At 47.2% G+C, this 14,067-nt stretch overlaps 1 protein-coding gene across 1 annotated transcript in view; it reads right to left on the bottom strand.

Annotated features, from left to right (window-relative positions):
- Window positions 1-1,367: 1,367 nt before the first annotated feature.
- Window positions 1,368-14,067, bottom strand: part of LOC134354338 (beta-1,3-N-acetylglucosaminyltransferase lunatic fringe-like) — a 46,408-nt gene continuing 33,708 nt past the window's right edge. The window contains exons 5-8 of the mRNA XM_063063272.1: window positions 12,044-12,129; window positions 10,009-10,174; window positions 9,285-9,370; window positions 1,368-3,669 (exon numbers count right to left, since the gene is read on the bottom strand). Coding sequence (XP_062919342.1) covers window positions 3,594-3,669; window positions 9,285-9,370; window positions 10,009-10,174; window positions 12,044-12,129 — 414 coding nt within the window. The 3' untranslated portion in view covers window positions 1,368-3,593. The remainder of the gene's footprint in view (window positions 3,670-9,284; window positions 9,371-10,008; window positions 10,175-12,043; window positions 12,130-14,067) is intronic.

The following is a 14,067-nucleotide window of genomic DNA, read 5'->3' as shown; positions in this document are numbered from 1 at the left end:
GTGGCACCTGCACACTCACACAGAAGCACAGACACACACTCACACAGAAGCTGATGTGCCCTCACACTCACTCAGAAGCAGACACACTCACACTCTTCAGAAGCACAGACACACACTCACACTCACTCAGAAGCACAGACACACACTCACACAGAAGCTGATGTGCCCTCACACTCACTCAGAAGCAGACACACTCACACTCTTCAGAAGCACAGACACACACTCACACTCACTCAGAAGCACAGACACACACTCACACTCTTCAGAAGCATGGACACACACTCACTCTCACTCAGAAGCACAGACACACACTCACACTCTTCAGAAGCATGGACACACACTCACACTCACTCAGAAGCACGGACACATGCTCACACTTACTCTGAAGCACACACACTCACTCAGAAGCACACACACACTCGTTGAGAAGTAATTACACTCAATCAGAAACACAGATACATGCTCACTCACTCAGAAGCATGAACACACACTCACACTTGTTCAGAAGCACAGACACACACTCACTCAGAAGCACAGACAGACACTCACACTCAGAAGCATGGACACACACTCACACTCACTCAGAAGCACAAACACACACTCACACTCACTCAGAAGCACAGACTCTCAATCAGAAACATGGACACAAACTCACACTCACTCAGAAGGACAGGTAAACACTCACACTCATTCTGAAGCATAGATACACACTCACACTCACTCAGAAGCATGGACATGCACCCACGCTCACTTCAGAAGCACAGAAACACACTTATACTCATTCAGAAGCACGGACACGTGCTCACACTCATTCTGAAGCATAGATACACACTCACACTCACTCAGAAGCATGGACATGCGCCCACGCTCACTCAGAAGCACAGAAACACACTTATACTCGTTCAGAAGCACGGACACATGCTCACACTCACTCAGAAGCATAGAGAAACTCATGCTCATTTCCCCACAAGAACAGAGACACTCTCACATTCACAGATGCACTAGGAAACAGGCAAACTATCGTTTCTGCAGATGCCGGAAATCCAGAGTAACACACACCAAATGCTGGAGGAACTCAGCAAGTCAGGCAGCTGCTATGGAAATATTTCAGGCTGAGATCCTCCTTCAGGACTGGAAAGGAAGTGGGCAGAAACTCACAGACACTCATTCATACCTGATGCTTCAGTTGTGCAGGTCGTTCGGTTTATTAAGAAATATTACTAATGTACTTATGTGAGAAAAGTAGATGGAACAGTGAGAGAGAATAAGTTGCCAGATTACAGAGGTTGCTCCTGGACAGGTGTAGATGTGATTCCAGACCACAGATGCCTTGCAAATCACTTAGAGGCTGAAAGTGAGACGAGGGGAGAGATGAGTTTATTTGTCACATGTACATTGAAACATACCATGAAATACTGTATGTCATTTGCATCAAGTCACACCAAACGAGCGGAGGAACTCAACAGGTCAGGCAGCATCTATGGAGAGGAATAAACACCCATGACGGGAGGTGCTGATGAGGAGTCTTGCTCAAAATGTGACTCTTTATCCCACCGCAGATGCTGACTGACCAGCTGGGTCCCTCCACATTCTCTGGGTTAATCTAGATTTTCAGAAGTGACAGGATCTCTTGTGCTCAGATTGAGTCATCACACCGACAGTGCCAACACAGCTTGTCCACAACGCATGAAACCTAACCACAAGCTGACCGAATGAGGGATAAAACCAAAGACCCGAAGCAAAACCACACAGAGAATGTGCAAACTCTTTAAAGTAGCAGCAGGAATCAATCCCCGATTGGAGATCGTTGGTGTCGTTATAGCTAACCACAAGGTCACTCTGCTGCACATGCACAGCTAAGCTATCAACAGTGGCTTTGCCAGTGACTCACACCAACAATCACACCCAGCACAGACAGCAAATACTCACACCCCAACAGAGAGAGCAAACACTCACAGTCCAGGAGGGGGAGAGAGGAAACACACAGTCCAGAGGGAGACAGACAGACAGATAGAGGGGGCAAACACTCACGGGGGAGAGGAGGGAGAGGAGGGAGAGGAGGGAGACGAGGGAGACGAGGGAGACGAGGGAGACGAGGGAGACGAGGGAGACGAGGGAGAGGAGGGAGACGAGGGAGAGGAGGGAGAGGAGGGAGAGGAGGGAGAGGAGGGAGAGGAGAGAGAGAACAACCACTCATACTCCAGACAGAGAGAGAGCAAACACTCACAGTCCAGGAGGGGGAGAGAGGAAACACACAGTCCAGAGAGAGACAGACAGACAGAGGGGGCAAACACTCACGGGGGAGAGGAGGGAGAGGAGGGAGAGGAGAGAGAGAGGAGAGAGAACAAACACTCATACCCCAGACAGAGAGAGAGCAAACACTCACAGTCCAGACATCAGGCAAACAATCACACCCCAGACAGAGAGAACAAGACCAACAGTGTTACCATGTTAGTTTCTTGATTCCAAAAATTTTAAATATATTTCCAGAAAGCCACAGCTGGCAGAAATTCACAGTCAGCAAGCTTTTTACTGTGCAGAGCATCTCTCAGTGAGCCAGCACACTAGGCTGTCCTGCATCATCACTAAAATACAGGAACTCAGCAGGTCAGGCAGCATCTATGGAGGGGAATAAACTGTTGTAGTATCGGGCTAAGACCCTTCATCAGGACTGGAAAGCAGGCGGGGGAAAACCAGAGTAAGAAGACGGGTGAGAAGAAGGAGTCCAAGCCGGCAGGTGGTAGGTAAGACAAAGTGGTTGGTTTCCAGATTGGGAGATAAAGTGATAATCTGGGAGATGATAGGTGGAAAATGTGAAGAGCTGAAGAAAGAATCTGATAGGAGAGGAGTGTAGACCATGGGTGAAAGGGAATTTGGAGGGGAATCAGATGGAGGCAGTTGGCAAGTGAGGAGAAGAGAGGGGGTAAGAGGGGAGCCAGAGTGGGGAAATGAAATAGAAAGAAGTGGAGAGAAGAGAAATGACCAGAAGTTTGAGAAGTTGATGTTCATGCCATCAAGTTGGAGGAATATGAGGTGCTGCTCCTCCAACCTTAAAGTCGCTTCACTGTGTTAGTGGAGGAGGCCTTAGACTGACATTTAGGAATAGGAATGGGAATGGGGATTGGAATTAAAAAGGTCAGCCACCAGGAAATCTTGTCTGTTGCGGATGGAGCAAATGTGCTCGGCAAAGCAGTCCCCCAGTCTAAATCAGGTCTCACTGATGTACACAATCATTATCTCGAATCGCCTTTTGTGTGTGCAGAGAAACAAGCCAGGGCTCTATCCAGTTATGCAAAAATATACAAAAATCTATCATACTTTAAAAATAAATCTTCTTTCAAAATATTTCCCGGTCAAGGATTTCATTGGCATTTTCTTATTGTCTTTGTGTGTAGCTGGGGTCCACTCCTTCGTATGCCAAGTTGGTGAAGACATGGTGTGACTAATTTTCATTCCAGCATAGTTCTGGTAGAGTTTTCATTTTTCCTTTGTTCCTCTTTCTTTTATTTCACACCATTGGTTGCAAACATCAGTGGCCCAAAGTGCAAAGAAAGTGCAGAGTTGGCAACTGTGACTCTAGCCTCCAGTAACCTTTAACCCTGAGACATGTCAGAGGTCCAGGGACACCAAGGTGTTTCTGGGTACAGTAGACAGTGAATAGACTTGAACCTGTAAAAGACAAAGTGGTATTTTATTTTTTTTTTATTTACAGATACAGCACGATGACAGGTTCTTCTGGTCCAACAAGCCTATGCTGCCCAATTACACCCATGTGACCAATTAACTGACCGACTCATACGCCTTTGGAATTTGGGAGGAAACTGGAGCACCCGGAAGAAACCCATGCAGTCAGGGGGAGAACGCACAAACTCCTTACAATGGCGGGAATTGAACCCAGGTTGCTGGATCTGTAATAGCACTATGCTAACTGGAACGCTACAGGGCCGCCCCAACAATATATCTCACGGCGTATGACAGTGATACTAAGCCTGATTCTGATTCATCGGCCACTTAAACTGAGTGTAATTTACACTGGGCCATTAAACCACTAACCTGTGCTTCGATGGAATGTGCGAGGAAACCACGGCTACCAGAGAAAACCTACAAAACCACAGGGAAAAGCGTAAATTCCACCCTCACAGGAATGCAGCTCTCCAGTGTTCGCTCAGTGGAAGAACAAGCTAGACCAGGACAATTTACCATCAATCCGGTCACGACACTCAGGGACCTGGGTTAGATTATTACTTTTTTTTCCCCTTCTCTTTGTGTCTGTTTTTTAAATCTGAAATTATAGCCACAGGTGTTACTTGTGCTATGTGTTATGTGCTACGTGCTGTGTGCTGTTGGTAATATGCTTTGCACCTTGGCCCCAGAGGAATACTGTTTCTTTTGGCTCTCTTCATGTATGGTTAAATCATAATTAAACCTGACCTTGAGGATTGGCCCTGACTCACTGGTGCTGTGAGAAGCAACTCTACCTCTGTAATATTACATTTTCTTTGCTTCACCATTTCCCAGTGGTGCCATCTTGTTTTCAACTCTGCCTCTCTCCGTTATTCCATTAATGTCACTCCAGCATTCCTTTTTACACCACTGCAGTTCTGTATCACAACCTTTGCACAATTCTGCCGTTCTCCGCTCTTCACTCCATTTATTGTTTTGTTTATTATTAACATGTACCTGCTAACGCTGTGGGCTTCATGCAAGTAAAGAATTCATTTATTGAGTACTGAGATACAGTGCAGAATAAGCCCTTCCAGTCCTTCGAGCCGTAGCCCCCGGCAACCCCCAATTTAATCCTGACCTAACCACAGGACAATTTACAATGACCAACTAACCTGCCAAGCTGTACGTGTCTGGACTGTGGGAGGAATCCGGAGAAAACCCACGTGCACACAGGGAGGACGTACAGACTCCTTATAGATGACATCAAACTGAACTCTCTATACCAACACCCCAAGCTGCAATAGCATCGCGCTAACTGCTACACTACCATGTCTCCACAATTTCATTGGACCCCGCTGTATATCAAGATCAAGTTCAATTGTTAATCATGCAAAACACGGTACATACTGTCACATGGAGCACACTGCACATACAGTCACAGAAAGTATATTAGCACAAATCCCTGAGTGGCAGGGATAGTGAGCAGGATGTTGCCTTGGAGCCACGTTTCTGCAAGAACAAGTACGCAGCAGTTCCTCATTTCGCCTTTTGCTCAGCTGCAGACAAAGGCAATGCAGCTTGTCTTCCAGGGAGTGGGCACTGGAGTGCAGCCCTAACAGGAGAACCAGAATTCAGGGCAGCCTCAAACTCAGCATTCACTCCAGTGCACGTGTCATGCCTCTGTTCACTCCCACACCAGCTCCAGCACCTCCTCCCCTGGGTGGCTGTAACAGGCGACACTGAGGCGTGAGGGCCTGGTCTGTGCAACAACTGAAGCCACACAGCTCCCCCACTGACAGTCTTGTCAATGAACTAGACTTTTGTATCACCAGTGTCCAACAGGGTCTTGCCATTGCAAAAAAAAAACATTTAAGACAAGCATTTGCACCCTTTGTTGGACCCAGAGCAGCCACAGCACCAAGTGCGCTGCCATCTTACTGAAAGAAGACTGCCAGTTCAGCAGAAAAGGTCACCGGCTACAGTCTACCATCACTGCAGGACTTCGAACATAGAAAGCCCTCAGCACAATACAGATCCTTCGACCCACAATGCTGTGCCGAACGTGTACTTGCTTTAGAAATTACCTAGGGTTACCATAGCCCAATATTCTTCTAAGCTCCATGTACCTATCCAGGAGACTCTTAAAAGACCCTATCGTATCTGTCTCCACCACCGTCGCCAACACCCCATTCCATGCCCTCACCACTCTCTGCATAAAAAACTGACCCCTGACGCCTCCTCTATACCTGCTTCTGAGCACCTTAAAACTGTGCCCTCTCACGCTAGCTAATTCAGCCCTGGGTAAAAGCCTCTGACTATCCACACGATCAATGCCTCTCATCATCTTATACATTTCTGTCAGGTCACCTCTCATCCTCTGTCGCTCCAAAGAGAAAAGGCCAAGTTCATTCAACCTATTCTCATAAGGCATGCTCCCTGATCCAGGCAACACCCTTGTAAATCTCCTCCGCACCCTTTCTATAGATTCCACATCCTTTCTGGAGTGAGGTGACCAGAACTGAGCACAGTACTCCTAGTGGGGTCTAACCAGGGTCCTATATAGCTGCAACATTACCTCTCGGCTCTTGAACTCAATCCCATGGTTGATGGAGGCCAATGCACTTTGTGTCCAGGACAAAGAAGCAAGCAGGAAAAATCATTGTGGGCACTACCCACTCTGCAAACTGCCTTTCCTAAAGCTCCCTTCCAAAAAGTTCTATAGGGCTATTAAAACAAAATCTTCGCACTATCTTAAAAGTTTCTTCCCCAGGCAGTTAATCTGATCTACCATTTTAGTTAGACCCCACCCCACTCTATTACCTCATTCACTGCACTGTAAACACTTTAATCCACTTCTTATAATACTGTGTACATTGTAAGTACATGCTGGTATTATTGTATTTATACACATTTTATTCTACTTTGAACTTTAACTTCTAACTTTGTTTTTATGTGATTTTTTATAACTGTTGAATGTTGCTGTTTTTTGTTGCACGTCATGCCCTAACCAACACACCACAGCGAATTCCTGATATGTTGTTGGATTAGTCTGTTTAATTGTTATTTTCTCTGCAATTTAACAACTAACTGTCTGCTTATATCTTATATAACTACCTATTTACAGTTAACTCATTAGTACATTCCCTAGTGGTCACAGTATTTATATGCATTGTTTCAGTGTATCCTCTAGTGGTTACAGTTCTTTGTATCATTCTGGAATGCTCTGGAGAGTTTTCTGCTATCATGTCATTTGAATAGGGACTATCTGATTGGTTAACTCTTACCTATATATTTCTTTTCTATGGTATAAGAGAGTTGAATACACGGCCCTGATACCTTTCAGTCTTGTCTCTGTTCTCTGCTCTTAGTCACTAGCCTCTACCTCTCTGTGTTTCTGATTCTTTTTGTTCTATTAATGCTTCATAAAACAATTATGAAGCAACATATTTTATGCCTCTTCCCTGACTTCCAAAAAAATCTTGGATTAAAACGTTAGAATCCAACATGCAAATATCTTTGGTGAATGACCCTGGGTGGGCGAGAAGGTCCAGCAAGGAAGGAAATCCGTCACACAGCCTGCATGTGACCCCAGACCCACCACAATGAGGTTGACTCCTCACTGCTGTCCCAATTCAGGGGCAAAGAAGGATGGATAGTAAATGCTAGTACTGCCAGTGATGAGATAAGGAGGCAGAAAAAATGAAGGAGCAGGGATATCCTGGAAGGAGGGGTGAAGGAGACTGCGCAAGAGGGGCAGAATATGGTGGGATTCGAGGCGTTACTGAGTGGAGTCAGTGAGCAAAGGGGTGGACAGAGAAATGGGGCGGTGCCAATGTGACATGGACCATAGTGTCTCACGTGGCAAATTTTACAGAGGGGAGAGGGAACATACCATGAGAGGGACATAACCAAAAATCAGAAAAAAATTGCAGATTTGTCAAAGCCAGAAAATGCTGGAATCACTCAGCAGGTCAAACAGCTCCTGCAGAGAGAGGAACAGAGTCATTGTTGTGGGTCTAATGGCCTTCATCTGATTTTCCATCGAAGATGCCACCGCTGCTCCCTTCTCCACAGATTCTGCCCGACTAGCTGAGTATCCCCCGGGGCTCTCCGACCAGCCCAGTGTCCCAGGGGCTCTCCAACCAGCCCAGTACACCCAGAGCTCTCTGACTAGCCCAGTGTCTCCAGAGCTCTCCGACCAGCCCATTGCCCCCAGAGCTCTCTGACCAGCCCAGTGCACCCAGAGCTCTCTGACCTGCCCAGTGCACCCAGAGCTTTCCGACCAGCCCAGTGTCCCCAGAGCTCTCTGACCAGCCCAGTGCACCCAGAGCTCTCTGACCTGCCCAGTGTCCCCAGAGCTCTCCGACTAGCCCATTGCCCCCAGAGCTCTCCGACCAGCCCAGTGTCCCCAGAGCTCTCTGACCTGCCCAGTGTCCCCAGAGCTCTCCGACTAGCCCATTGCCCCCAGAGCTCTCCGACCAGCCCAGTGTCCCCAGAGCTCTCTGACCTGCCCAGTGTCCCCAGAGCTCTCCGACTAGCCCATTGCCCCCAGAGCTCTCCGACCAGCCCAGTGTCCCCAGAGCTCTCCGGCCAGCCCAGTGTTCCCAGAGCTCTCCGACCAGCCCAGTGCCCCCAGAGCTCTCCGACCAGCCCAGTGCCCCCAGAGCTCTGCGACCAGCCAGGTGCCCCCAGAGCTCTCTGACCAGCCCAGTGTCCCCAGAGCTCTCTGACCAGCCCAGTGTCCCCGGAGCTCTCCGACCTTCCCAGTGTCCCCGGAGCTCTCCGACCAGCCCAGTGCCCCCAGAGCTCTCTGACCAGCCCAGTGTCCCCAGAGCTCTCTGACCAGCCCAGTGCCCCCAGAGCTCTCTGACCAGCCCAGTGCCCCCACAGCTCTCTACTTTTTCTGGAGGGATGGAAACAATGGGGCTTCAACCAAAAAACACTGTAGGAACTCAGCAGGTCAGTTCAGGCAGCATTCATGGAAAGGAACAATCAATGTTTCAGGCTGAGACTCTTCATCAGGACTGGAAAAGATGAGGGAAGAAGCCAGAATAAGAAGTTGGAGGAGGAGGGGAGAAGTTAAAAACTGGAAGGTCACAGGTGAAGCCAATGGGTGGGGAAGAGGTGAAGTAAGAAGCTGGGAGGTGATAGGTGGAAAAGCTAAAGGGCTGAAGAAGAAGGAATCTGATAGGAGAGGAGAGTGGACCATGGGAGAAAGGGACCAGGGAGAGATGAAAGACAGGCGAAGAGAAGAGAAGATGTTAGACTGGAGTCAGAGAGGAATAAAAGAAGAGGAAAAGGGAGAAGAGAAAAATTACCAATTTAGAAAAATCAATGTTCATGCTATCAAGTTGGGGGGCTACCCAGGCGGAATATGAGGTGTTGCTCCTCCACCCTGAGGGTGGCCTCATCGTGGCATTTCAGCTTCAGCTGCGGGTGAGGTGAGGTGAGGTAAGGCCTCTGAGCAGCGGCAGAGTGGTAACATCCATTGGGGTTAGGATGAGGGTCACACTGTAAATGAGATCAGTTGCAATGTCCAGAACAGACGGCTGCAATCCGAGCGCCAATCTTAATCAATCCAATTCCTCCAAGGACACAGCAGATTCAAATGAACTCACCTGGAAGGGTCCTCATCAACAGAAAATGATCCCTTCATCTCAATGATATTTCTTTTGTTCTCAAAGGTTCCGTAACTTAAAGTGACCTAGAAGTAAACATATCAATTTAAAAATCTGTTTCCTGTTAGCTTGTTCTGCTGAGATGTGAATGATTTCACGATTTACGTCACTAAAACCTCTCATTGACTATCTAAGCAAACTCAATACAATCATCTAGTCTAATCAATGACAATCTCAACCCATCTTCAATGTTGTCAGCCACAACTTAAACCCGTTGCCAACCACGATCCAGCCCACTGTCACAAGCCCCATAGCCAATATCCTCTGGATCCAGCTTCACCTCTTCCATAACCACGATTCATCCCACTGTCACAAGTCCCTTGTCTCTATTCCCTTCTATAACAATACTAAATATGTCCCTAGTCCGATAAATTGAGTCACCATCTGCCTTGTCATGACCTTGCACTTTATTGTTTATCTGCTCTGCACTGTCTCTGTCACTGTTCCACTTTATTCTGCATTGTTATTGTTTTACCTTGTTCTACCTCAGTACCCTGTGTGATGATCTGATCTGTATGAACAGTATACAAGACAAGCTTTTCTCTGTATCTTGGTACCTGTGACAATAATAAGCCAATTCCAATTCCAATACCCTCTACAAGAGTCACACTGTTGGGCAGAGTGTTGCCTGGTCATACCGACTCAGGGGATCAGGGTTACACACCTGGCTTTTAATCTGGGCTCTGGAAACCAGCTGCAGGTTCTCCAGGTGCGAATGGAAAAGTGGACTTCGGATCAGGCGCACGCCCAGGATGGCCTCGACGATGTAACCGATGGTGCAGTCGTCAGGGAGACGGATTCTCTCCGCCGTGTTCATAAAATGTCCATTGCTGGCCGGAAAAAGAAAGTAGTTAGCACCTTCAATAGCACTTGTTTAAATTGACTCTTTAGTTCAGAAGTCAAGGCTATGGACGAAGTGTTGGTAAATCAGGTTATTTACTTTTATTTACATAGACACAGTACAGTAACAGGCCCTTCCAGCCCAGCGAGTCTGTGCCAACCAATTGCACTCATGTGACCAGTTAACCTACCAACCCTCATGTCTTCAGACTGTGAGAAGAAACTGGAGCACCCAGAGGAAACCCATGTGGTCACAGGGAGAATGTACTAACTGTTCACAGACAATCGCTGGGGCTGTAATAGCGTTACCCTAACCGTGCTGCTCCATGGATACGAGGGATCGGAAGGCCTGTTTGATTCTCCCTCTCCTTGGTGGTTATTCCACAGGGGTTAGCCGTGTTTCCTCTCCCCCCCACCCCGCCCCACCCCGGGTGTGGCTAATTTCCAGGCTATTTGAATGGCACTTCTGTCACCAGTATTGCTGGGGAAAGTGGCTGAAGCAGGAACAATAACAGCTTTATTTATAGATTGATTGATTGCTCATAATAGAATGGAATACAGACTTCCAGACCTTCAAGCCACACCACCCAGCAAGCCCCGATTTAACCCTAACCTAATCATGGTTCAATTATAATAACTAATTTATAAAACAGTTGGGCAGGAAAGTTACAGAGGGTGTTGGATTTGGATGTAGAATTTTTGTTTGTCTTGCATTTTTCTTGTATTTTAACTTTCCTATGCTTGCTTATAATTTTTATATAATTACCTATATATGAGTAATTGTTTGACGAATTTACCAGTAATTGTAATATAGCTGAACCTGCATTTTTTCTATAAACTTCTTGGTATTTCTGTGGAAGGTGTCACATCATTTGAATCTGCCTGTTTCATAGGTTACACCGTGTTTTATCTCCAGTCTGACTGCAAGTTAACCACAACTTTTTCATCTTTGTCTTCTTGGTTCTTTTACAGCGCCAGCGATTAGTGTTCGGGCAGGGCCACTGCCCGCGAGGAGTTGGTACATTTTCTCAGTAACTGCATCAGTTTTCTCTGGGTGCTCCAGTTTCCTCTCACTTTCCAACCATGCACAGGTTAAGGTTACTGAGCTGTGCGCATACGACGCTGGCACCCGAAGGGTGGCGATGCTTCTGGGCTGCACCCAGCACATGCTCGGACTGTGTCGGCCATTGGCACAAGTAACACATTTCACTACAACGCACACAGAATGCTGGAGGCTCTCGGCAGGTCAGGCAGCATCTGTGGAAAAGAGTACAGTCAACGTTTCAGGCCGAGACCCTTCGGCAGGACTGAGAAGGAAAGGGGAAGATGGCAGAATAAAAAGGTGGGGGGAGGGGGAAGGGGCTAGCTGGAAGGTGATAGAAGAAGCCAAGTGGGACAGTCAAGGGCTGGAGAAGAAAGAATCTGATAGGGAAGGAGAGTGGACAATAGGAGAAAGGGAAGGAGGAGGGGACCCAGGGGAAGAAATAGGAAGGTGAGAAGAGGTTTGTTTCAATGTATGTTTCGATGATTTGATAAACATGAGACAAATAAAGCCAATCTTTATCTTAAACAGAAGAGGTTTTGTACTTGCTGGAAATCCAGCACGTGTCCTGATGAAGGGTGTCAGCCCGAAACATCGACGGTTTATTCATTTCCGTAGACACTGCCTGACCTGCTGAGTTCCTCCAGCATTTTGTTTGTCACTGATCATGTTTACCCAATGACGGGCAAGGATCATGCAAAACTTCACACCAGGGGTCAACAGAAAACTGATGTGAAGGTCCCAGTCGACAAAGTTTAGTGCAGGGCATCACTGGATAAATGTTTCATCAAGTCCTCCAGTGATGGCAGACACCTACCTGGCCCAGGGTATCATCTTCAATGCCAAGCCACGGCTGATACAGAACCCAGCACCTCCCGTGGCAAACCAAAAGTGCACCGATTTCTGTAAAAATAAGAACAAACATTCTTATCCTCCTCGCTCCAGAGAAAACAAACCCCTCTTCTCTGATCTGTCCAGGGAAAATAGACCCCATTTCTCTGATCTCTCCTCATAACTCTTGACCTCACAATTAACCTTGCCATGGTCCAGACACCTTGTCTGCCTGCTCTGCATTTTCTCAGCTACTGTAACAATTTATTCTGCATTCCCTTATTGTTTTCCCCTTGATGTGATGAAATGACCTGTGTGGACAGTGTGTTTCGGGCGCCAAGGTAGCGTCGTGCTTAGCGTGACACTATTACAGCTCGGGGCATCAGAATTCAGAGTTCAGTGCCAATGTTCTCTGTAACGAGTTTGTACGTCCTCCCTGTGGAATGCGTGGGTTTTCCCCGGGTGCTCTGGTTTCCTCCCACAGTCCAAAGGCGTACTGGTTAGTACGTTAAATTGTCATTATAAATTGTCGTGCGATTAGGATAGGGTTAAATTGGAGGTTGCTAGGCAACGCGGCTCAAAGGGCTAGAAAGGTTTATTCTGCATTGTATCTCAATAAATTTAATAAAGCAATGTTTTTTCTATATATGTACCAATTTATCAATTCCTACTGGTACGTCTAAAACCTCCTGTTATTTATCCAGAACCTGTTGATCTTTTTTACTTTTTCTTTCTCTTAACGCTACTGTGTCTTGGGTGCCTGACCACTGGCACAGTCCTCATATTCCTCATTGGTCACGTGGTCCTCATGGTCACATGGGCCAAAGGGCAACATGATAGATAGCAGCTCGCATAATGCTTCATGGCACCAGTGATCAGGGTTCAATTCCTGCTGCTGACTGCAAGCAGTTTGTACATTTTCCCCATGACTGTGTGGCTTTCCTCCCACATTCCAAAGATGTATGGGTTGGGGTTATTGAGTAGTGGGCATGCTGTGCTGGTGGGGCTGCCCCCAGTGCATCGTCGGTCTGCATTGGTCATTGACACAAGGTGGTGCATTTCACTGTATGTTTCGACGTAAGGTGACTATTTTCACTCTAATTTTCACTATGGATGTCCAGTCCCTATACCTCCACCTCCCATCTGGAGGGCCTTAAAGCTCTTCCTTTCCTTTCTGGACAGCAGACCCAACCAGTTCCCCTCCAGCAGCACTCTCTGACAGAACTAGTCCTCACACTCAATATCTTCCCCTTCCTCCAAACGAAAGGTGTAGCCACAGGCACTCGCATGGGCCCCAGCTATGTCTGTCTTTTTGTCAGCTACGTGGAACAGTCTGTGCTTCAAGCCTACACTAGTATCACTCCCCAACTCTTCCTATGCTACATTGACAACTCCTATCAGATTCCCCCTTCTCCACCACTCTTTCTCTTTCAACAATCAACTTCCCAGCTCTTTACTTCACTCCCTCCCCACTCACAGTTTCACCTATCACCTGCCACCTTATACTTCTTCCTCCCCTCCCCCCACCTTCTTACTCTGACCTCTCTTCCTTTCCAGTCCTGATGAAGGGTCTCGGCCCAAAACATCAACAGTTTACTCTTTTCCATAGATGCTGCCTGGCCTGCTGAGTTCCTCCAGAATTCTGAGTGTGTTGCTTGTGACTAATAAAGATAAACTTTTTTAATCTTTGGTATTGTATTGACAAGGGCCCCTTTCAATCACAGAGGGGGTTTGATTGGTTGGATGGTTCTAGGCTTTATATCTTTCATGCCCTTTCCCTTGTTCCTTAGACTGAACACCTCCTTCACCTGGTTCCACCTGACCCATATACCTGGCATTCTCCTCTCTCAGTTCACCTATCCTATCCCCTCTTCCATCTGGTTCACTATCAGCCCCTCATCCCTCCCTCATTTTGTTCCACCTATCACCTATGACCTGCCTTCCCCTTCCTTCTCACTTATATATAGCGACTATCCCGCCTCTTGTACTGTCAATGCCGAAGCAGGAATT

This window comes from Mobula hypostoma, chromosome 11, assembly GCF_963921235.1.
Source record: "Mobula hypostoma chromosome 11, sMobHyp1.1, whole genome shotgun sequence".
Taxonomy (NCBI): domain Eukaryota; kingdom Metazoa; phylum Chordata; class Chondrichthyes; order Myliobatiformes; family Myliobatidae; genus Mobula; species Mobula hypostoma.
The sequence above is the reverse complement of the archived record's forward strand: the minus strand, read 5'-3'. Positions and strand labels throughout refer to the sequence as shown.